Below are 26,136 nucleotides of genomic sequence, written 5' to 3' on the forward strand. Positions count from 1 at the left end.
CCAAAGTCTCGTCAAAATCACACTAAACTTTTTCAGAAAACTCTATCACCTGTCAATTTTCCTTCAACACCCTTGTAACGAACCCGTCTCGTCACAATTTGTACGAGTCGCACCTCTATTTTTGTGACCTTTCTGATAAAAATATGTAATTAGAAATCTATCAATTTAAAAACAGGTTACACCTCTAATTTGGTAAACTTACTTAATATTTAATGTAAGAATATACTTGTAATAGTTTATATTTCTTCCACTTGCTTACGCTAGCGTCGCCGACCCAATATAAAGGCGAGAGCGGGGCTAGCAGCTCAGTTTGACTCCGTCTGCGGACGAGAGAAGTAGGGCTCTGCCTACGGGCAAGAGGTAAACTCCTCCTAACAGGAGAGAGAAAAAGATATCCCACTCCACCTTCTGGTGAGAGAATTTTACTCCACTTTAGTGTGAGAGGACCCACTCCGCTTTCGGGCTAGAGATATTTAGGTACCTTTTTCTTTCTTAAACTCCGTCATCTAGACGTTGGGGATGGTAACAGCGAAACCCCGTCTCCTCGATGCTGGGAAATTCGCTTCTTAGAATCTATTCCTTAGTTTTTGGCCTATTACTCCTACATGTAATCAAAAAGCCGTTTCCAAGGTTACACTAATCTTTCTCTTTTAGTAGATGCTTTGTTTATAAACCATTTGTGATTGTTTTTCTAACAAGAGTACTAGGTGTCATATACGAGGATGACACCTAGTACTCTTGTTAGAAAAACAATCACAAATGGTTTATAAACAAAACATCTACTAAAAGAGAAAGATTAGTGTAACCTGTTCCATTTTCTTTAAGGGTTAAAAGTTTTTATAGTTCAACTACCAAAGGCCGTAACTATATAGAGAGGCCCCAAATATGAATATATATCTGTATCTGTGAAACTATAAGTTGGATGTATAAAACTACTGTAAAAGGGTCTACGTTCCTTTCTTGCTTGAGTTTGTGATGAAATAAACCTTTATAGGTTTTAGTTAATTTTGAGTTGTCAATGAACTTAACTGGTCAACTACGTCATAGCCCTCTAAGTGCAACATACACCCGAACCCTGAGTGTAAATAGAGTCTCATGCCACCGCTGAAGAAAAAGGTTAGCATTATGGGTGAGACTTGAAACACTTAGCTAACTAAGCTATTCGTCCTTCTCCCTCTAGCAGGACGTTTCACCCTCTACTATAAATGCGAACTTACACCCGCCCACAGATAAAATGTTTTGTTAAACCCCTGGTCTCCAACCCCTCTTTCTAGTCAGGGCCTCCCCAATGGCCTAGTGGTAACGTCGTCGCAGTTTAATCAAGGTATCCTGAGTTCGATAGGCACGTAGTGATTCGGATTCCACTTTAAACTGTAGGTCCAGTCCCGATTTACCATACAGTACACAAAGTGGACTTAAAACAAAAACTAAAACTTTCTTTCTAGTTAGTTTAACATGGCGTCCAAAATGGAGGGAAATGTGTAAAAAAAATATATTTCAAAGTTTTGGTGATCCCTACACTGTTTAAGATGTTAAAAGTTAAATCATGGGCCGGAATCTGTTTTTCCCAGATAGTATAAATCCGAAATTTTTAATGTAATCTACTAGATTACACACACATATTATTTCATTTTCTTAATTGACGAAAGCAAAGGCACTTACTGGCAGATTATTATTTGATACTTTCATTCAGTAACAACTTTACGCAAAACTGTTTCTTTGGCGAAAAAAAGACAGGCGTTGCATAACATCTGCCACTATCGATCTCATCATTCGATTGTTCGTTCTAGTTTGCAACCTCTAGTGTGGAGAAAGCAATTAATTTAGTCATTGTCTTTTAATTTATGCTCGCCCAAAGTGGTCGCGTGAAGCTTTCGCGAAATCAATTTTCGCATCTGTTGGATAAACTTTCCGCCTGCAAAAAGCCTCACTGGCCGTGTAGTGCGTGCGGACCATGGCTTTTACCCACACCGTGGCAGCGACGCAGTCGTTCTCAACGACCCATTTGCATGGACCTCCCATCCCCCCGCAGCCTGTCTCTTGCACGGTCTTTCTGCGTCAGCTGTGTGGCTTTCTGTAATACAAGCGCTATTATCGACTGCCCCATTGTCAGAAGAATTTAGTTTCTTTCGGTGCCATGTCCCCAACCGTCATTCGACGGTAAAAAACAAGATAAATGGAGAAACGTATATTTTTCAGCAAGATTCACACAGGAACGACTTCTTACACCGGTATTTAGTTTGGGAATTAACATGGACGCCATCCTCAATAACGCTGACAGTCAAGGGAAAACCGTGTCTGTGGCACACTGCTCGGAGCGGTTGAATCGAGCTTCATATAATGTTCCAACATATATTAATTTAATGTAAATATTGGTCTTACATAACAATCATTTTTTCTGTTTAATCATCAACCGAGTATCACAATAAAGTTTTGTTTTTTTGTTTGATTATTTGCGTAATGATGTGCTTGTTTGTTTAGTTTGTTTCTTGCTTGTTTATTTGCTTCCTTATTTATTCGCTTCCTTGTTTATTTGCTTTTTCGTTTTGATATTTAGTGTCGCTTATCTGCCACTTTCGGCTTATCATGACAATTAGGATGATTAATGATTAGATGAAGTTGATAAGCAGATACTCGCAAAGAACATCCATGTCCAGGCCAGGATTCGAACCCGGAACTTCTGTGGCAAGATCGAAAGTTAACCACTTATCGCGCTAGCCCATCAAGTCGCCATAAAGTTTTGAAAGTTTACTAGAAGAAACAATAGACTTATGAATTCTTAGAATCCGGCCGTCGTACCAACCGGTGTTCATTCACAGAGCAGAACGGATATTTTGACAAAATCCTGTATCTCTGCAGGCTGCTTCGGAAAGGAGTGATTGTATTGTTGCCTCTTCTTGAAAAAGCAATAGGCCTAATTGGTTGTATGTTCCTTCGTAGGTAAACGCAGCAACAGAGGGTCACTGCCATAGATGCGGCGTCCGCGCAGGATCCTAGGCCGTCCCGACTGTGGTAAATGTAGGCTCTTCTCCTTCCTAGAAGGGCAGAGCTTGTCCACTCAAGTTGGGTGCGTTTTCCTCAGTCAAACAGTAAATTATGCATTTGCAGCTTAATTGGTTCTGATAGACTTCATAACGAGTTAGGTGTATTTTAGTTTTCTGAGCGAACCTAAACATTAAATAGCGGTTATATTCTTGTACAATTTTACGAATTTGAGCCAAAATACCAACATGGACACTGAGTCCACAGGAGATGATAGTAATAATAATCATAGAAGGAGATGAGTTAGAGATAAATGTAGAAATGTAGAAGTAATAAACCAGAAAGGAAAATCATTAAAATAAAATATACGAAAAGTGGAAGCGAATCTGCTGAGAAAGTGAACATGGAACGTAGACAGGAGAAAAAACGAAATATAGTTAAAGAGGTAGAAATAAAATGGGCGAAATAAAGAATAAACATGCAATATTATCTAATGGGAGGTTAAATTGTACAATGTGTATGCATACTACCTTCTACGAGATCGATTTCTTTTGGCAGAAGTAACAAGGAATTGCAATAAAAATGCAGATAAATGCTTCAAGAGATGTGAAATAATTTCATTGCAGAATGCACCTCCATATTAAAAATCCCGTCGTGTGGTTCCACTGTGAAACAGGGAGCCACGATTAGATTAACCGCTGTTCTTTTGTTTTCGTTCTCACTGTTCGCCTGCAGCAGATTTATGTCATGTTCAATGACATGAACATCAAAGAAATACCCAGTTGCAGAAGCCAGCGAAATTAATTCTTTTGACGTTCATCAGATTGTTTGGACAAGTTGGGAGCCATGCAAATGTTTATCATACTCAATCTGTGTGGATATGTATTTGCAGGCCTTTCAGTATTCTTGACAAAGATTTTATAAAAATATATTTAATTTTACTTCAACCACTTTGGTAGGGACAGAGAAGTTTTTTTTCTAAAATTTCTAAAGAGGAACGTACAAACAGACACACTTATGTGTTTATGTATGTATGATTGATTTGGACTAGACCTACAGTTTAAAGTGGGATCCGAACAACTATGTGGGCCTCCCCTATGGCGCAGTGGTAGCGTCGTCGCCTTGTAATCAAGGGGTCCCGGGTTCGATACCCGATGGAGGCACAAGTGGTTCAGATACCACTTTAAACTGTAGGTCCAGTCCCGATTAGCCTTACTGTGCATAAAGTGGACTTAAAACAACAACTCAAACCAAACCGAACAACTATGTGCTTGCACTGGGTATCGAACACCGGCACCTTCATTACAAGGAGATGACGATACCACTACTCCATGGGGGAGTCCGCCATATATGTAATGTCATCATACAATGACGACTAAGTTTCACATCGTTTACAGTACAATAACGCCAGAACAACTTTTGTTGATAAAGTTTTGCACGTTGAAACATTCTTTCGACCTTACGGCAATTCGATACTGTCGGTATGCAGCCACGCAGAACAGAGTCACGTTTGCCACTGTCATAATTTTCGGTCGGATAACATACTATTGCCATAATGCAGTGTTTGTCAATCTTTGTGAGACCGTAGCACGATAAATTATTATTTAAAGAATAAAGTCGATGCTCATATACCAACAATTTTAATTTTAAATATATTTCTAATTATTTAAACCTACTATAAGTTATTTAATACGTATTTGAATAATAATTAATAAATTATGGAATAATCATGAAGAGTAATAGTTAGATTACGTCTAAAATGTAGCTTGTTAACAAATACAAAATTGGAATTAAGTTAGCTGTCAACCATATTAACAGATAAAATGGCAGATTTCAGAAGAACGTCTCGCTGCCTGGTATATTTGATGCCAGGGCTTAGAGACTGAGAAACACTGTCATATGATGTGGAACAGCAAAGACAGGGGTAGAGTGAAGTCCTTAGGTTTAACTCCGTCCCTCAGGCTGATCTCCACTCATTCATTTTGTCCTAATCTATTTTATGCTCTTCCTTTAAATACAGCCTTTATTTACTTTTATCTTTATAACCATAAGGTAGAAAAAAGCCTTGAAACGTCACACAGTTTGTGCATAGTACACAAAAAGTTTTGTCATTTCCAATAGAAAAGTAAATGCCAGTGGCCTAATCTAGTGCTGAATGACTGCATCCGTAAAGGGTGGAAAATTGTATTTTTCAAGGATTTATTGATTCAAATCGACACAATATCGAGCAAAACCTTTCAAATAGTAATGTTCACCTTCATGTTTTCTTGAATACTCTGTATATAATATACTCAATGGCAATTAGATAAACTAACTAATGGATGCGAAACTTGGTCCCTTACATTGAAAAAGGAACATAAATTAAGAGTGTTTGAAAATATTATCCTTAGATAAAATATTTGGACCTAAAAGGGATGAGGAGACAGGTGAGTGGAGAAGGTTACATAATTTAGAAGTACTTAATTTGTATTCATTTCCAGATATTACAAGGGTCGTTCAAGGTTGACCAGGACTTTCGTGCGTAAAATATTAATGAAACAATGTAGCGCTGCATTACTTCGGCAGGACAGACCATGATTCCTTGCGAGTAACCATGATCCTTTGCGACGCATTTGGCGGATGCCGAATAGTATAAACAAAGATGGCTGCAAGTAGTGTATCTGTTTCTCGTGAAGGAGAAGGTGAAACCTGCTGAAATTTGGCGTAGACTGCAAGCACAGTATGGTAAACAAACACTGTCACGGGCAAGAGTATACGAATGGTGTCAACAGTTCAGTGAAGGACGGGAGTTAGTAGCAAAATGAACCGCACGGACACGTTCTCCCAACTGCAGTCACTCCGGTGAATATCACGCGTGTTCAGCAAGTTATCCTTGAAAATCGGCGAGTAACAGTGCGTGACGTAGCGCATTCAGTCAATATCGGTGTTGTACGTGGGGCCGTTGGGAAGAAAAGACCTGGAATGTTGTCGAAACATGTCATTCTTCTCCATGACAATGCCAGGCCACACACGGTCCATTTGACTCAAACAACACTGGCCAACTTGCACTGGGAGGTTTTACCATACAGTCCTTACAGTCCAGAGTTGGCCCCCAGTGATTTCCACTTGTTTGGGGCTCTTAAAGAGCATTTGGGCGGGACGCAATTCCAGACAGATGAGGAACTCAAGAACGCTGTCCTGCAGTGGTTACGACACCAACCTACATCTTTCTACGCCAAAGGCATAACGGAACTTCCACAAGGATGGCAACCGTGCCTGGATGTTCAGAGGGAATACTTTGAAAAACTGACATAGTTTGGTGCCTCTATGTATGTATATTTCCTGTCTAGAAATAAAAGTCCTGGTCAACCTTGAACGACCCTTGTATTAGAATAATTAAATCAAGAAAACCTAGGTGGGCAGGCCATGTGGCACGAATGGGAGAGGATAAAGGATTTACAGGATTCTGATGGTAAAAGACCAGTATGAAAGCCAAGACGAAGATGGAGAGATAACGTTGAGATAAACCTAAAGGAAATCGGTAAGGATGGAAAGGATTGGATTGATCTTGCTCAGGATAGAGACAGATGGATGGCATGTGTTGTTGCACCATAAATCTTCCAGTTTAAGAAGGCTAGAGAGTTAGTTAGTTAGTTTGGCAATCCTAGATGTTAAGTGTGTAGAAATTTCAACATCCTAAATAACCTTTGACATGACAATATTATTAAGAAATCACTAAACATTATCCTCTTACAATTAGTTTTAACGAGCTTCTATAGTGGAAACTAGAATTCAAACAACTGTATTTTAGTTCAAATTACTGGAAAATAATATAACCATAAGGGAACCAAGTTCTTTTTACATATTTTGGGCATTATGGTTATGCTCTCAGTGCAACAAATGAAAATTAGTTCGACTAGACGTATGCTAGTTGAAGGTACTTTTAACTGATTATATTCTAGTTTTCACTAGTAAAAACTAGATTTGAATATAAGAAATGGTTAAAAATAGTTGTAACAAGTTGATAGTAATTTCACCAATAGAAAATTGAAAAAGTTTTTTTTACTAATTACAATTCATGTTATGACGATCACATATACACATGCGTGTAGTTTATAACAATAGTACGTACCTTTGTGAAAACATTTCCAGATTTTTTCCTGTGAACTCCAATGATTATCGGTTTTCTTTCTGCTTTTTGAATATCCTTTAATTTGTATAATTTTCTCTGTTATATTACAATGAATGTACATTTTGTTCAATTTGACTCGGGGCAGCGATAGCGAGTGACTGCAAACTGCGAAGCAAGGCGCAGATGCCGGCATTTTCGATCTGTAACGTTCTTCTCATTTTTAAGCACAATTACTTAGCATGCAGACAATTATATGTATATTGCATAACGAGTACTAACCTGTGTTTTAGGAGTTGTTCAAAGTGGTGACCAACTGCAATCACACATTCCCGGCATATTTGATGAAATTCTGATTGACATGTAAACTTTCCTCCTGCGTAATTCTTGTAAGTTCTGTTCGTATATTGTCTTTCAGCTCATCTAGAGTGTGGGGATTGTTTCTTTCTATAGACTCTATTTGGACGTTGGATCACAGATAAACGTATATACATTTATATATGTACACACACACAATAAACTGCCGGCCCCCGTGGCAGAGTGGTTAGCATATCGCGCTATGACACCAGGGGTCCCGGGTTCGAATCCTGGCTTGGGCATGGATGTTTGTGAGTGACCTTTCATCAATTTCATCATATCATCACTCATCCTCATCTTCGCAAATTAGTCAAAAGTGGCACAAGAAACGAATTCAATCAATCAATCAAAACACACAATCAACAAAAGCACATTCACATATATACACGCAATAACACATTAAATACATGTATTTGTGGTTGGATGCGCACCTGTGCGCTCGAAATTAGTAATGCATTGTGCCACATATTGGTCCACAGTCTCTCTTCATAGGAAACGAAACCACTGTGCCATTTCCAGCTTAAGGTTTACCTTGCTCAGAAAATATGAATTTGAAACCAAATGGGATTTTTCTTTTCAGGAAGTCGTCATAAGAGAGGTGTGATGCGATTTAGAAGACCGTGAAATTTGAAATAAATAATTTCCTCTGCCTCACTGCGAAAGCATACCACAATGTTGTTAAAAATAATCTAAAATAATTAACAAATATGGCATCTAAACTAAGGTTAAATAAATTTAAATCGTTTCTTTCCGTATTCTTGTGAAAGGCTGCAAAAAATAGGATGAAGGATAAGGATTTCTTCAAACCCATACACATCGCATAGGCTATCACTTCACCAATCTCCACAACTGACATTGGGTCTGCTTGGGTATGCAAGAGTTTTAAAATACAGTCGCAAAATTGCACCCTTGTTTAGTTCTTCGGTTTTTAGACCAGCACCCCAATATTATTACGTATTGATATTATTACTAATTATAAATATGTACAAAATGTGGCTGAAAAGTAATGAGACAGACAACACTGCGCACGAACCAACAATGCTGCTGCCTTCCCCTTTACATGACAATTAGATAAACATCTCCCGAAATCTCGGAATGAGTTTCAACCTACTCCTGCTGCTACGTGATTGTTGAGAGCATCTTTAGGGAAGATGTATTTGTGAGGTGCTTTACGAAAGTTACAAAGGTCTTATGGAGAACATTCCCTATCCATAGCACAAGTGTTCAGAGTGCACAAGGTCCATTTAGAGGGCCGAGAAGAAGTGCAAGATGAATCTCGTGCTGGAGGACCTTCAATCTCAAGAATGGGCGACAATGTGGAAAGAGTGAGGACTCTTGAGAGGTCAGACTGTCGATTGAGATTGGGAATTATTCGAAGCGAGATATATTTGAATCAGTTTATCGTCCATCAAGTTTTAAACCGGAATTAGGGCATTGCACACGCTTGGAAGCTGCACCGTGATAACTCCTCATGTCACTCGATAATCTCCATGAATTAATTTTTGGCAGAAAAAGTAATCACCTGATACCCCAGCCACCTTATTCGGCGGACCTTAGTCTTGTGATTTCCTTCTATTCTCCAGGATCAAAACCACTTGAAGGAATACCTTTTGGCACTTTGGATAACAACCAGAAGAGCGTAATCAAGAAGCTGAAAGGAATTCCAGCAAAAGCCTTCCAGCGCTGCTACGAACAATGGAAACAACGCTTCCGTCAGTGTATAGCTGCTCTATGGAACTGTTTTGAAGCTGATAAACTAGATGTGTAAAAATAATTAAATTTCATAGTTAAAATAAAACCAGTCTCATTACTTTTCTTCCACACCTTGTGTGTGTGTGTGTGTGTGTGTGTGTGTGTGTGCGTCGGGGGGGCGGGTTGTCTATAGTGGAATAATCCTACTGAATATTTAACTAGTCACTATCATCATCAAATAAATTTTAGTGATAAAATCAAAAATAGTTAATTTAAATCGAATATCTGCTTGTGTTTCCTTTGGTTAATTGAGGTAATTTTCATTGAACAAATAATGATGTGCATTTGTTTGTCCTGTTCTTTAGGATATATGTATCAGCTCGTTTCATGAATCATCGTAACGACGTAATTTTTACAAACTTTTATTTTGTATAATTACATGTACTGTATTATTTCTAGGGAAAATACCCTATACAGGGCAGGACTGACATCGGTTTTCTCTTCCCTTGCAGTGTGCAATGTGACGATCGACTCCCGCGTTTTGAAGGCCCGTTCGGGCAAGACCTTCGGTCAGATCAAGTCCCCGTCGTTCCAAGGCCCTACGTTCTGCTGGTACCTGCTGCTGGCCGACAAGCACCAGCGCATAGAGATACAGGTGCACAGACTCATAGAGGTCGGCAAGTTCAACAACACTCTGGGCACGTAAGTACACTCCGCCATTATTGTATACCTTGATGCTATAATTTGTGGCCTTCTCCTTTGTTATGTTCAATGTTCTAGATGGAGGCAGAAGATGTCAGACCCTACATTTCGTTCTCAATCGAGGAACGAATGTTGCCTCCCTCTGCGATCAGGAAGGAAATCCTGGAACTTTAAATATACAGGGTGTTGAAGAGAAACCGGATTGTTTAAAAAATGATGTGACAGAGTAAATAAAAAGAGTTCGTCTTTATTCGTGTGCTAGCCTTAAAGCCATATGTGTGCCACTATTATTATTATTATTATTATTATTTTTAAAACAATATGATTTACAACAACATTATGTGTGAAAAATAACATCTTGCAAATAGCGCCCGTTTTGGTTCACACACTGCTGGAATCGGTCGCCGAAAATTCTCTTTTCTGGGGAAACCTTGTAACGTGTAGCAGTTCCACGTTACAAATGTATATATAAACTTAATATTTTCCTTTGTTTGGTATTTATAATTTTTGGGTGTTAATGGTTAATTACCAAGAAAAGTGGAACCCACCTCGTATATAGAGTATACATCCAGATGTTAAATATAAGTTCAAAGAGTTTGTTTCTTTCTGCCAGCAAGCTGAGCTGGAATTTCATTATCGGGGACAACAATGCGAGAAAGCAATCGCTATTGTGTAGAAGCCAGGCAGACTCAACTTTATGTAAACGTTGAAACCGGGGAAAAGACGAAAGATTAGGCTGTCTTCCCCACGCTATATCAGTCGTGTCTCTTGGCGGACAATAATTTAACTAATATCATATTAATCTCTGATTCTTTTACTGCAAGACGGTGCAATCAGAATTTAGTTATGTTAAGGTAAACGAAAGTTATGCCCGCGCAAGACAAAACCTGTATTTAAAGAAATTTTGCTTAACATTTTAACGTTGTAAACTTTCTTTCTTTTCTTTGTTGTCTTTTCGCTAGGCCGTTGCAGGGAGAGAGGGGAGTTGGAAGAAGCCATACTCCCTAGTCAAATTAAATGCTGAGTGTAACAATTAAAATTATATTGCATATTTAATATTCACCAAAGGTTAAAAATAGTAATTTCTGCAGGTAACTAACTAATTATGTTCCTCATTGATATTTTATTAATATGTATTTTATTGTAATGTAAAATTGATGTTAAGATAAAAGTTGGTAAATCCTTCACGGCACCGAGAAATCCTATATAAGCAACAAAGCTCTGTGGCCCGTGGCCTTTGTATTCGAACTCCAGATAAATACGGAACTCGTATTACCGTCATTTCTTTTCACACCCGAATTTCTGCGCTTACTTCCACGTCGCTACTAGAAATTAGTTTATTCTGGATTACCTTAGGACAATTACTTAGCTCTTCTGGTCAGAAGGCTTATATTCTCTCGGTTCTATGCTCCTGGTCAGGAGATATAATTGAGAGGATTGTGATTGTCTTAGGATATACCAGAATTCGGGATCGGTCGATAGACTGTTGGTAGTCAACGTTTGTGTCCCTGGTCAGGGAACACCTTTTCTTATTCTGTGGTCATGGATTAATTTTCAGTTCTCTGGTCAGAGGCTGAAAAGAGAAAAGGAAGTTGGATACTTAACCGAATATCGACAGAACCTAGTGGGAAAAAGGATTGTTGATTGCTTATAGAATCTTGGTCAAGATCTATAAGTACATTGAGAACCTTTGACCTAGAATTACGAGGGACCTTACATCGAAGACTGAAGCAGCCGGATTAACCCGAACCTTGAGCCGAGGAGACTCAAGCCCCGAAGAGATACTGAGTGTGAAGCCGAGGCTCAATAGACCCATCGAACCAAGTACGATCCAGGATGGACCGTTACAACCTGCCAATTGTTGTTTGTTATTGCGTCGTGCCGCATGGAGTGGTCGTGGGAGGGGAGGGGTTGGGGATTCCACTCCTCACTAGCTGCCATTTCAGTCACCATGGGGGCGTGGAACTCAACGTAATGTGATCTCATCATTGAAACGCCATTTGCAAGACGTTATTTATTTTTATTCAACGGAGTATGTGCAGTCACGGACACTTCTGGGTTGTAACGAACCTATGGAAGAAACACTGAAGCAAACCCCCGATGTCTGACCACCAAGCGCCTTGTTACTAGACAACCCAACCAGCATTGCAATTCTGCGGCTTGTATACCAATCTCGGGTATACATACATCTCTGTAAATTGAGCAATGATGTCAAAGAAAAATACGAGATGAAGATTGTCGGACCAATATTTTATTTCTAGAGCTACCAGATACTGAAAAAAAATTATTTCTCAAAATTGATAATTGTGATTTTTTGACAACTTTTAAAAGTCTTAAAAGTAATAATTTTATGTTTAAAACCTTTCTGCCTGCACCGTACTAACATTTCATAACGATCGGACCACCCAGTTTTTATTTATAGAATTTCAAAGAGAGGGGTAGTTTGCGATACTAAAAAATAACGGAACTTCTTTGTTCTCACGATTATATAAAAAAAGAATGCATACTAGGGGAAAAAAATGTTTACCATACATTAGCGCAGAATTGAATAATCTAAATCTTGATGTAACTCGTTTTTATGTGGGTTTAATTGTTAATTTTTAATTGGAGTACAAACTTGAGTAGCTATAATCCGACAGTAGTTTGTCGCTCTCTTGGAAATTGATTCGTTGTAATTCACTAAAATGATCATATCTCATTAAGTCGAAAAATGCATGTTTGTCGTTGACAACAAAATGCATTTTAGAAATATAAATACTTTCTCTTTGAAGGGAAATGTTAGGAGAGAGCAGAGTAATTAATGAGTGAATTCAATTAAATAATAATAGAGTAGAGGACAAAGGAACTAAGCAATCCGCCGTTGAATTGCTTTTCTGGCAAGGTTTCTCTCGAGGCTTACTTCATTTGCAAGTTCTTGCATTAACCAACCACCGAGCCAGGAATTGTTCTGGCCATTGCCGTCTGGTCGCGTTGGACACAGAGCAAAGCATTTATTAACTGTTTGCTATTGTGTGTAAATACTTAAAGAGAGGGAGGGAGAGAGAATGGAAGATGCTGGTGCAAGGCCAACCTGCACCCAACTGCAGTGGAAAACCATGACCGAAATTCAGACTCTGTCATGAAGTAGACCATAAACTCTCTGCTGACAAGAGTCTTCGTTACTTTGCACATTTTCTCCGGAAAGCAACCGTAACTTTGCAACGCCTCGAACTACGATAAAGCCACATCGAATATAGTTCAACAAAGGGTCAAAACAAGGATCACCAGTGTATCGACATGTCAGGCTGCATCACCGCGTCAGGGGTATTTATTAAAGATGCAACATTACTCAAAATAGTAACGATTTCAAGTTACTATACTTTTCGTTTATAGAAGTTATTTAACGGCGCTTTCTAGCACAGGAATATTCTCAGAAATTTTTTCACACCATCAACGGAATAAAATGGTGGCATAGTTTGAAAATTCGTGTTGATAGTAGCATAAATATTAAATGGGAAAGGGAGTCAAATTACATCTAACTGTGTAGCTCCCAAGGGTGTGAATGTGTATTAACTTCATTTTTATACACAGATAGACTAATCAGGACTTGACTTACAGCTTAAAGTAGGATCCGAACCACTGTGTGCACCCACAGAATATTGAACACGGGCCTTTTATTGCACGGCAAGGACTTTACCAGCATCGAGAGCCCGCCTTAATCTAAAGAATACTTGTACGGGCTACCTTGCTCTTTGGTGACCATTGAATGGAGAAATGTAGAGTTGGTGCACCACACCTACAGGATTTCGGCTATCGAAGGGCCTTCCCGATGACGCACTGGTAGCATCGTCGCTTTGTAATCAAGGAGTCTCGGGTTCGATACTCGGTTGAGGCACTTAGTGTTTCCGATCTCACTCTAAACTGACGGTCCAGTCCCGATTAGCCTTACTGTGCACAAAGTGGACTGAGGCAAATTTCTTAGAGACTGGGTGAAATTCACAGCAGATTGTGTGTTGTTTCGCACGACTTTGATTCCGTGTTTGTTCGCACTGTTTCTTATCTCATCGCAACCAGGGTGTTGTTACGCACGGCTGTACCAGGCGAACAGAAAGGATAGAGGAATTAAAGATTAATCGAATGAAAATCAAAATGAATGAATAATGAAAATAACCACAAACGAAAACAAAATTAAGACACTAATAAGCCCTTTGATGCAAAGCATTAATGAATACTGTTATTCAATTTAGAAATGAAAATGACTTAGAAAAATAAGTAACGAAATTGAATGTTAAAAAGAGATTTATTTATATTTTCTTTCCAATGTATTGTTCCAAGAAGAACAAATCTTATAGGAAACACTAACATAACTTTTGCACGTAGCACAATCTTATCAAACAGGTTTTAAGATCACCGCTCCTTACCAGATTTTGGCGGCGTATATCTTTGTTATTTTTGCATTCCTCGGAGAGACCTAGGCTCTGAACTTTTCGCCAGGTATTCTGGCCGAAATGATAGTTACATCCTATCATCTGGGCATCGGGGAATGTAATTTTTAGCGAGTTTATAGCTGCTTGTTCGAAATCAATCTTGATCACCTTTGGCTGGTAACCACCACATATGGTTTTTACAAAAGAAAACAGTTGACTGTAGGTGCTCTGGGTTTTGTCCGGGAGCAATGCGTACAACACAGGAACAACTGCTATGCCGTCAACTGTGCTTCCAAGATCTGCGTGTATTGTGTACAACTGCAAACTGCGAAAAGCGCTTGCAACAACTTTTAAATGTTCCGTCCAGAAACCATTCTTCGCTTCCCCGTAGTGCGGCATACCCTCGTATCCGAAACATAATAATTGTTTCTCTCCTTCCACTTTTTCAAACTGCAAAAACGAGGTTTCATCTTCGAAACGTAGAACATTGGGAGGGAAAGATACATTGGCCGGAGTAGGTGTTTCTTGGTGTATTCTCAGGGTTTTCCTGCTAACAGCGTTCAAACCTCCTTCGCGGTTACTATACTGGAACGCTGGTCACTAAGTCAAGTCATTGGTTAACGGCCACAGCCATTTCCTCCTTAAAAATGGTTGATACCGGGGTTAATATTTCTTCCCGCTCTCATTTTTTGCAGTTCGCAAGTCGTTTTCTGCTCTCACAAGCTGCTACATCTGGAACGCAGTCGTGATCTCTCTCCAAGATGGTGATTTCATTTTCCGTCTTTAGTCTACCTGGACAACCCGTCTTTCTTCTGTCTATGCACAACTGCAAAAAAAGAAAACATTAATGCCAAGTTCATTTCTTTAAAACATGAGGTCAATAATAATAATAATAATAATAATAATAACATTATACGTACCCATACGGCTGATAGGAGGTTCTTTCTCTGCAGATTGTACTGGTATCCCTCAAACAGTAAGACAGGACTGCCCCTCTTGTATTTTATAATCTCCATTACGACGACGAGAACTTCTCACAATTCCTTCTCACAGCAGAATAACCAAGCAGGACAGCAGCATGCCTCTTTATACCGTCGTCACTACCAAACAAACGACAGGTGTTCATTCCCTTATTTTTTATTCCTCTATGCTTTCTGTTCGCCTGGTGCAGCCGTGCGAAACAACACGCTGGTTACGATGAGATAAGAAACCGTGCGAACAAACACGAAAATGACTATCGTGCGAAACAACACCGTGTACTATGTAGGGATAATAACGGAAAATTCCCTCCGAAGATCTAGCTTCGGAATCGACTGCGCGTCTTCTGACTACAACTATAACCAAGAACTACTTTCCATATTAATATTTTTGTAGTTTATTACTTGTATTTTTGTTATTTGTCGTCCCTTTTTACTACATTTCGCAAATCGCAACGATGAGAATAAGTGATGATGGGATGAAGTTGATGTAAGGACACTTATAACGAACACCTACTACTAGGCCTGCACTCGAAAACAGAAACTTTAGTGGCTAAATCGAAAGTCGCCCACTTAAAGCCCCCGCGACCAAATAACGTATCCACACTTTTCGCCTCTAGATGTGGGAATCTCAAAGTGCAAGATGCGGTGTGGTCACACACCTGATTATTGTGCAGTCGTAAATGACTCCTTCTGCTGTCAAAGAGCCGTTTTCCTTCGCAGTTCAGGGCGAGGCAGAGAATGGGAGATCCTTTCACTTCCTGACCTGCGGCGGCCGTTCGGCTTGAACCCTGAACTGTTTCTCAGAGGCATAAGTTTGGCAATGTAAAAATTTCCAGTCATGGCAACTGGAGAAACCTAACTGGTTAAAAGGTTCATTTGACCCATCGTCCGTTCCGACTTAAAAGTCAAAAATATAATTCCAATTTGGTTTTTCGGAAGTGCAGATTTCGCTCGGACCCTGAGTCAGCTGTAAATGAAATAATTACGAACAATTATCCAAAATTCAGCAATTGACAGTCTTTGGAATTGTAAGACAGAGAACACTTCATATCTTATATGTTCTATCTTTTTGGTCCGAAATATAATTTAAATGTGCAAAGGAACGTGAAACCAGTTTTTGAATCAGTACATACATTAACTCTACACCCTTCTTCTCCTAAATAGGCAGACATGTGTGTGCTCACATGATTTTTAGTCACGATTTTAATAGTTCTGTGAAAAAATGAAACTGGTATTCGTCATTAAAGAGAATGTTCTAACTAACAAAATTTCAATTTTTTTTTATTCCAAATATAATCTGTGTAAGAGAAAATCGTGATGTCACTTGGAATGAACATACACTAGAATACCTACCAACATTTCCTCAAGGCAGGGCTCCTAAATAATGAAATGAAATAGTCTCAGGCTTTAAAAGTAATTACAAAAAACACTAACTTATTTACGTTCATATGTTTCAGCTTTTCAAGATAAGGAAACACATTTTTGTGTTTTAAAGATTATTTTCGTTAAAAGCTATGTTCAGAATATTTATCTCTGTCTGTTTCGAAAAATAGTAAATATAAATGGAAATGTATGTATCAAAAGTAAACATGGATTAAAATGTCGATATTAATATTTAATATTGGTCGAAACATTTGTATGATAAGTAAATAGATATCTACATATTTGTATGAAAAGTAAATATTGATTGAACTATCTACAAGACAAATTGTGATTTACGTGATTTCTTGAAAGTAACGATATTGTTGCTAGGTGGTATTTGTATTCTGGATTCTCTTTGAAAATTCATTGGTACAATACCATTGTTATCACATGTCAAAATTGAGAAAAGCATTTCATATTATTTTCAAACTTTAAAGTGCACAGTTTATGAACATTTTCATTTATTAAAATACTCTAACGATATACTGACACAGGTTGGTCGATCACAGCAATATCTCAAGAGCACAGCGTGTATGGAGACAGAAAATTGTTCATTTCAACTATGGAGCAACAGAAAAACCATAAAATGTAAGTAACACTCGGCAAGCCACAAGTAGAATAAGGATCTTGCTGTCTCAGCAGAATAGAAAATATTTATTACATGTTGGAGACTATAAAATATGAGGGCGGAACAAGACTTCCATTACACTTATGGTTTTCCTTCCTTTCTTTCAGAGATTGTAAAATGTGTTTTGAGGGGAACATCTACTTTTAGAGAGTAAAGATCCGACACGTTCAGATTGTCGATATGTACAGTGTTTCAAAATGCAGTTTTAATCTTCAATTAAAAATATGAAATATTAGTTAACTCTACATTCATAAACCCGAAGGTTTATAGCTGCAGCAACACAAACCTTTCATCTGTCCCGATCTCGGGCAAGATCAATCCAATCTTTTCCATTCTCACCGAATTCTTTTAGGTCCATCTCAACAATATCCTCAATCTTCATCTTGGCCTTCCTACTGGTTTCTTACCATCAGGTAAGAATTCTGTAAACCCTTCTTTACTCTTCCACCTTCCACCTTTACTCTTCCTAACCACCTAAGTCTTCATGATTTAATGGTTTTAATAATAGTATATCTGGACATGAATACAAATTATGCAGTTCTAAATTGTGTAACTCAACTCGCCTGTCTCCTCATCCCTTTTAAGTCCAAACATATTTCTAATGATTTCATTTTTAAATACTCTTAATTTATGTTCCTCTTTTAATGTAATCGACAATATGTGAAATATTAGTAAAATTATTAAAATGAAAATTTACTTTTATTCAATTTCAATGTATTACATCAGTACTGTAAAAAAATAAAGTTTCTCCCATACCGTACGTTTCTATGGAAATATAGGGGATGAATAGGGGATCCTGTATTCACGATCTCAGCCATTTGCGGAGATCATGTGATGAGCATCACGCTCTCGTCGCATTCACTTCCAGAGCTACTCCCGCAATGCGAATTTATTGGAGGCTGAGGAAACCTAGGAGCCGCTTTTATGTAAGAACAAGGTCGGTAAATTTCCCAGACCTTGGATCGGTAACGCCGCGAATTGAGCCTGGTTCTCTCGCGTGGCACTCTCACATCCTACCTCTTTAGTTTATCTAAACCCGAGCTTTATTGCCCCAGCAATATGTGTTTTCTATCTCTCCCTATTCCGGCTGTTTTTTTGTCTCTTAAAACTTTATCAAAAAAGATTCGTCTGCACAATATTTTGCAATAAAACTTTTGTGTGAAAAGTACAACAGAATTATCGTAGCTAGATCTCCAAAAATAGTATGTCGACCTATGTTGCGGAGTGAGTAGAAAGACGGTGGAACGGGATCGAATCCGGGCCTGGGCATGGGTGCTCTATACGAGTGTTTCCTCATCAATTACATCTTATCCTCAACGTCGCGATTAGTCAAAATTGGAAGAAAAGGGACGCTAAGTAACAAGAAACAAATTAAATCAAATCTTTCCAGAGGTTACACACACACACAAACAAACTGAATGAGAACAAAATATTTGACACTTGCTGTAACAAGTTTGTTAATTTTGTAGAGAAGGGGCCTACAGTAATATTTTGTGCGAGGGACCAAAATTTGCACGGCTGTAAATGTTTCTTTCCTCTCTCATACGTGCTGCACATCCTCTCCATCGAAGTGTCTTTGCATTAATTGTTCTAATAACGTCCGGTGATGAATGTAGTTCAGCAAAATGTAGCCTTCTCCACTTACCTGTTGGTTCATGCTTTTATATCCAGATATTATCCTTAACACTTTATTCTCAAAAACTCTTCATATATGGTCTTCTTTTGGTGAAATGAAACATGTTTCACTACCATGCTTTTCTGTCACTTTTGGATAATCTCGACGACGATGAGTAATGATATGAATCAACAACAATCCCTAGTCCGAGATTCGTAACCGGGACCCCTGGCGTCGGAGAGTGCCTTGGTACTTTCGTATGAACACCTACTCTTAACATATATGCAATAGCTTGTAAAACATTGCAATGAGAACACAACAAATACTGTTTTCCGAGACACGCAAGGAAACCTGGGAGCTTTTTCCAACCACAATTCACTCAACGGTTTTCCATAGTCACATTTTATACACCTAGTCTTGGAAACTTCTGAATCCGCAGAAGTTCAAACAAGTTAAGGGGTTACCGCGAAAGGAAGTTGCCAAGTGCACAAAGATATTTTTTGGCGGTGATGTTCTTAGATAGTAGTTTCCGGAGAAGCCTACACTTTACGCAAACTAATTAAGGAGGGAAACCAGAAAGGTCCGTCTTAGGTTGCAGATAGAGACCATCAATTGTAACAGAAAACCATTAGATAAGAATTCTCAAGATAATTGAGATACTTAATGACACTTGTTAAACATAATAATCAGAACAAATCGATAGAGTTTCTTGTACGATAAATACAAATTCGAACTCATTAACTTTATGCGCAACTTGATTTCTTGAACTTATAAAAACATGCCCTTGAAGTCATAAAAGTTAACAAGATAACTTTCATAATCAAAGTCTGGAGCGGGTACATTTGGCTATCTTGTCTCTTTTGAAAAATACCCATTGACTAAAATCCCACTTAAAATTGTTGATTGTTATAATTTGTATTCATGTAGTAATAACTAACTCTGTAGTTTTCTTAAACCCGAAGGTTTATGGCTGCAGCAACACAATCCTTCCTCCGTCTCTATCTTGGGCAAGATCAATCCACTTTTTTCGATCCTTACCGATTTCGTTCAGGTCCATCTCATCCTCCACCTGCGTCTTGGCCTTCCTACAGGTCTCTTACCATCAGGTTCCCCCAAGAAGAATCCTGCAAACTAATCTTTCCTCTCTCATTTGTGCCACATGGCCTACCCACCTAAGTTTTCTTGATTTAATTATTCTAATAATATCTGAACAGGAAAACAAATTGTGTAATTCTACATTATGTAACCTTCTCCATTCACCTGTTTCCTCATCCCTTTTAGATCCAAATTTTTTTCTAAGGATTTTACATTCAAACAATCTTAATTTATATTCTTCTTCTAATGTAATGGGTTAAACTTAACATCCAGAATTCCACTTATATAATGTGTGTGTATACCGGTTTTTTTGTAAATGATTGTGGGGGTTTCCTCATTGTTGTAACCAATTTGGGTGAATGACATGGTGAACACAAATGCACGATATTCTTGAGAAACTCAACAAGTTTTGTTCCTTATTTGTTTCATAGACCTCTGTTTCCAGATTCTGCCGCTAGGCGGCAGTTTTCCAAGATGGCTGATATTGATAGTGAGAAGGCGTTCTGTGTCCTTGAATATCACGCAACGAGGTCCGTTACAGTTGTGCAACGACATTTTCGTGTGCGATATCGGAAAGATGCACCGTCAGACAATTCGATTAGAAGGCGACATGCAAAGTTCAACGAAAAAGGTTGCATTTGCAAAGGCAAAAGCAGTGGTCGACCATCAGTGCCGGAACATGATGTGGAGCGAGTTCGTGAAACCTACCTACGGAGCCCGAAGAAATCGATTCCTGCTGGATCCAAGGAACTAAACATTCCGAAGACAACATTTTGGAGTGTTCTACGAAAACGGCTCAACATGAAACCATACCGCCTAAGTCTGCATCAAAAGCTAACACGTAACAACCGTCGTGTACGGGAAACGTTCGCCAGCGATATGCAAAATCTCATGACTGGCGATGACAATTTCATCGAGAATTTCGTTTCCACTGACGAGGCGACATTCCACCTAAGTGGAAAAGTAAACACACACAATGTGCGCATATGGGGAACGGAAAATCCTCATCAGTTTGTTGAATTGGTTCGGGACTCGCCTAAAGTGATTGTTTTGTGCTGTGTCACTAGAAAAGGTGTACGGTCCATTCTTCTTCATGGAGAAAACGGTTACAGGATTGACATTCCTGGATATGTTGAATGAGTGGCTATTTCCTCAAGTGGAAGAAGATTCTAACACCTTCATCGTGCAATTGGATGGAGCCCCACCTCATTTCCACTGTGAAGTGCGATCATTGCTCAACAGAAAATTACCATAACGTTGGATTGGGCGCGAGAGTGATGAGGATGAAAACCTTTTATCATGGCCGCCCCTGACCTTTCTCCTTGCGATTTTTTTTTCTCTGGGGATACGTAAAAGATACCGTTTACTATCCTCCATTACCTACTACCATCGAGGAACTGAAAACACACATAACGAATTCCATCAACAGTGTTACACGTGATATGCTATCCCGAGTGTGGCAGGAAATGGACTATCGCTTAGATATCTGCAGGATATTGAGAGGCGAGCACATGGAACATTTGTGACTTTGTCATAAAAACTTGGTGAGTTTTCTAACATTTTGCAAAACATTGCATGTATCTACCTTTATTACGTAAAATACAGTGCTTATTTGTAACCCCGACAATCATTTACGAAAACCCTGTGTATATATACGCGTGTGCATGATGTAACTTCTTCCATCTCATAGATAACATCTATCAGTTTCCTTGTGCTATATGCACAAATAAATTGTTACCTTCGTGCTTTCAACTGTTCATTCCATCAATCAATTGGTTAACAAATCATCAATCTTTGCTCATTCGGCTAACGAATAACTCCAACAAGTTGCTTTCAAGCGGTTCACCAAAACACGTACCGTATTGCTAAACACGTATATCATTAAATGTATTTACTCGTGCTTTCATGAATCGATACAACCACGTCCACTACAATACGCAACAATGAATTTGACTATTCTCTGGCTGAAACAGCAATTTTAACCATAAAATTATCTAATATACTTAATCGAATAAAAAATATAAAAAGACAGTACCGAGTTGCACTCACATAAACAAGATTAAATCGACAAATTTTATTATCTCCGTGTTCGACACAAGAAAATTGGTAAAGATTGGTTATCATCATTTCGGGTTTTGTTTGTTCATTACTAATAGCTCAAATAGGTACTACTCTTTCCAGTTCACAAAAATGGATGGATCAAATAATTTTCAAGAATATTACTTTGTACACAAAGAAAAAGGTACAAATGTCCACTTAGTTATTAATTTAATTGGCAATATTATACTAAATGTCTTTGACAATTTTAGAATACAAATGTATATATTAATCATATTTTAACATGCGAACTGAAATATTAGCGCATTAGTGATGCCTTGTACGAACTTCAGTACAGTTAGATCAAAAACTATTCATTAAGTAATATCGGAAAACTATAAAAATATCAAAAGATTCTCTCGGGCTATCGACCAGGTGAGTTACGTAAAGGATTCCAAGCTTTCGAGAGCTAACGTAACACTCTCATCTTCACTTCTGCCAGAAGATGAGAGTGACCTTAGCTCTCGAGAGATTCTCCACAACTCACCTGGTTGATAGCACGTGATAATCTTTCATAATTCGTCTCCAGGAAAGCTTCCAGACTTACTTCAATTACAAAAAGTAGCTGTTAAAGTCACTTTTGTATAAAAGAAGTTGATAGGAAAACTACGGAAGAAATGAAGGGACAAATATGACGGAATTAGTTCAGGATAGTTACCCAGTATTGCCTTCAGATTTGTTCAGAAACGTTACTTTTCTTGAATTATGGAAAGCGTATTTTTAAAGTACTAGGCTCAATTACAACAAATAATGGAAATATTAGTACAGTCGTAACGTCATTTAATCCAAAGAATGCCCCTTCCTCTACAACAATTTTTTTTGGTTCTGAACTCTAACCATTGTGAATAAAGCAAAATTGTACATACTTCGAAAAAATGTTCGAAATGCACATTGAAATGATTTATTTCCCTATTCTGTTGGATACTTTGTAGTATTTATAAGAAGTGTATGGAGTACAGTTGTTACGGCATAATGAGAATCTTTAATGCAAAGTAGTTCTAATTAAACGCATTGGAAATAAGGTACACATCTGCTTTAAATTTAATAGATCACCAGGACGGGACGAAGTATTATTTATTAACTCAGATTACGTTAATGAGAATACTTTTGTCTCTTAATGCAGCTCCACTGTATTCTTCATAGTGCATCAGCTTTCTGAGGGTAGGGCTTACGAATCAGCATTTTCACTGGATGCCACGTGGTGTCGCCGCTATTTCCTAGGTAAGAAAGAACTTCTTGGTATTTGGGTTAGCAAGAATGACTGATTTCTGAGACAGGAGACGACCTCCATTGCTTGTCGTCACTTAGTTGCCAAGTGTTCTCATGATTTTGGATCAACGTCGAGATTTTATGGCTTCTAGTGGCAATCGAACCTGGAACGCTAATTGAACCTCTCATTTCCCACAAACTATTTACAACATGGGGTGAGAAATTACACAACTTTAAGACTTTAGATGGTTAATATCGTCAACCCAATTTAAAAGCTATATATCACTTCCAAATGTTGTTAACAATTGTGAATAAGTATAACAATCGTCTAATAACAACGCCCACCACAAATGTATGTGATATTAACAAAAGTCGAACCTCATCTTATAACAGTCATCAAGGACAACCCTCTACAAGAATAGCTTCTCCGATGGCGCACTCGTAGCGTCGTCGCCTTGAAAACAAAAGGTCCTGGGTTGCATACCTGGTGGAGTGGTACCTCTATTTGTGCAAGGTACGTACATAAATCTTAATATTAAACCATGGCTAATGTATCTTCAGAGTAGGGTTCTTTTTTTGAAAGCAAAACCAGACAGGATGCCTTCCAATGGAGAGGTTTAAACGATTATATTATCTCAACAAGGATACATGGATTTATATATTTACATAATGAGATACGTATTTATCTAATTTTTATTTACATTCAATTTGTATGCTCTTAGAATTTATTTCTTCTTCTTAATTTGTATAATCTTCTTTAGTATATACTTCCTTCCATACATCCTTCTGGACTTTCATCTTTCTGGGAACTCGGATCTGGACTTTCTTCTGGATTTCCTTCTTTGGATTTGGACTTCCTTCTGGACTTTCTTCTTTGTGGGAAATCTGGATATGGACATTCTTCTGGACTCTTATGTAATCACTGGCGCGTGTATACTTTGTACCAATTCCTTGGTATTTTCATATGTAGGTTTTGCCACTTCACGAAGTCCATTTTTCACAAGCTGGTAACGCCTCACTTTTTCTTCATTCACACCCGGTCCTAGAGGGTTACGAGTTCCAGGGTAAGTGTTGATATCTACGCCGCCTATTTCTATTCTTCTCCCTTGAGGCAACGGCTGGAACGGGCCAACACTAAAATAAGTCCAACAAAGTGTATACTTGGTGCCAAACGATTGAAACGCGCAACGAAAGGTAATGTGGTTCGCGACTGGAAAGCGCCGCCACTGGTATAAATCATAGTTTCCACCAAGGGGATAGTAAATCGAGCTAACATATTCGAGATCTGTTAAAAAGACACACATTTTTATCTGTTTTTTCACTTCTTTAGTTTTCCGGTGTATTTACATATGAGCACCAATATAATTTATTAAGTATTTACATTAATTTATTGTTTTTATATCTTTTCTTCATACTGTCATAATGGATTCTATTGTTGTTCATATTTCCAAATTACTTTCCGCTTATTTACACTGCCATTCGCGTATCTCTTGTTAATCTTCAATCTTGCACACCTTGTGCTGCCATCTGTATTCCACCTTTGCAAACCATTTACATGAGTTTGTCCCATTGGGTTCGTAACAGGAGGCACATACTGGTTCGGATGCCACTTTAAACTGTAGGCCAAGTCCCGATTGGCCTATCTGTGCATAAAGTGGACTTCAAACAAAAAAATAAAAAATAAAAATCTCAACTCTGTAAGAATAAATATCCCATTACTTTAATTTCTTTAAATACGATTTTCATTCATTTATAAGGAGGGATAACAAGTAATGAAAAGCCAGTGCACGTAAGTCAGTAAACCAGCGCATCAGTCTTCTGCAACCCAGGGTAGAACCCATCCCACCAATATGACTCGGAGTAATTTACTCTAACTAAACAATTAAGTTTCAACAATTGGAACAATTGAAACTATATCAACATCAACCATTGGGAAAGTATAAGTAAATTTAACGCAAATCACTTTTCAAACCGGAAAAGAAGTACACGGAGTTACAATATACTCAGCCTGTATCTGGAGTATTTGTTCAGTCTCCAAATCGGCAAGGTTCTGCTACGCCAACTACTTCGCTCATGCAGCTCCGAGTTCTAGCAAATGGCAGAGGTTGATCTACTCACACTATAATACTTGACGTCATTGCATGGATGCAATGCTTGTAAGGTCGACGGACAGTTTCTGGTGCAATATACTTCAGCGATTACAACGGTCTTGAAGTTAACTCATCGTCAGAGTTGCTGCATTTTGAGCATCAGTCCTGACATCCTCTCAGGGTATAAACAAGTAATTCCCGCTGAACAAAGATGCAAGTGTAAAAGCGGACGTTTCCTTAAACTCCCTTGCGGCTTCCTTTACAAAGGAGGTTCGGAAGTTGCTGCTTCCGTGTCTTATCGAAGCATTTGCCTAATGCCTCAAGAAGAGAAACTCTCCACTAATTGATTCCGCTCGCCAATTCCAACTTCCAGCAGAACTCTTTCTTCGGCCGTTTACAACGCGGCGTCACCAGACCGTGGCAATGGTAAACTGCCAAACCGATCGCAAACACAGCTTTCCATTAGGACGTCCATTAGAGTGAGTGGTAGCCCTGACCCGCTCGGCCCTCAGGATTAAACACGCGGAAGGAGTTACTGGAAAGTTGGCAAAACCGAAACTTGGAGAGAGACCGTCGGTAATTAACAAACGGATACAACTGAAGGTGGGCGAAGGTCGAAGTCCCGCAAGGATCCCGTCTTCGTATCATCATGCAGATTGTGCGTCTCCGAGGTCCTATGATTGCTTCATGAATTGCGAGCGCAATCGAGAAACTATTTACAATGCAGAGACAGACAGAGAGACAGAGAGACAG

The 26,136-nt window shown here is 38.6% G+C and overlaps 1 protein-coding gene across 1 annotated transcript in view; it reads left to right on the forward strand.

The window, feature by feature from the left end:
- Positions 1–26,136, forward strand: part of LOC145992323 (uncharacterized) — a 797,619-nt gene that overhangs the window by 667,135 nt on the left and 104,348 nt on the right. Inside the window, exon 6 of the mRNA XM_083128704.1 lies at positions 9,652–9,841. Within this exon, the coding sequence (XP_082984830.1) occupies positions 9,652–9,841 (190 nt within the window). The remainder of the gene's footprint in view (positions 1–9,651; positions 9,842–26,136) is intronic.

This window comes from Lepisma saccharinum, chromosome 9 (genome assembly GCF_977018435.1).
Source record: "Lepisma saccharinum chromosome 9, izLepSacc3.1, whole genome shotgun sequence".
NCBI classification, from domain to species: Eukaryota; Metazoa; Arthropoda; class Insecta; order Zygentoma; family Lepismatidae; genus Lepisma; species Lepisma saccharinum.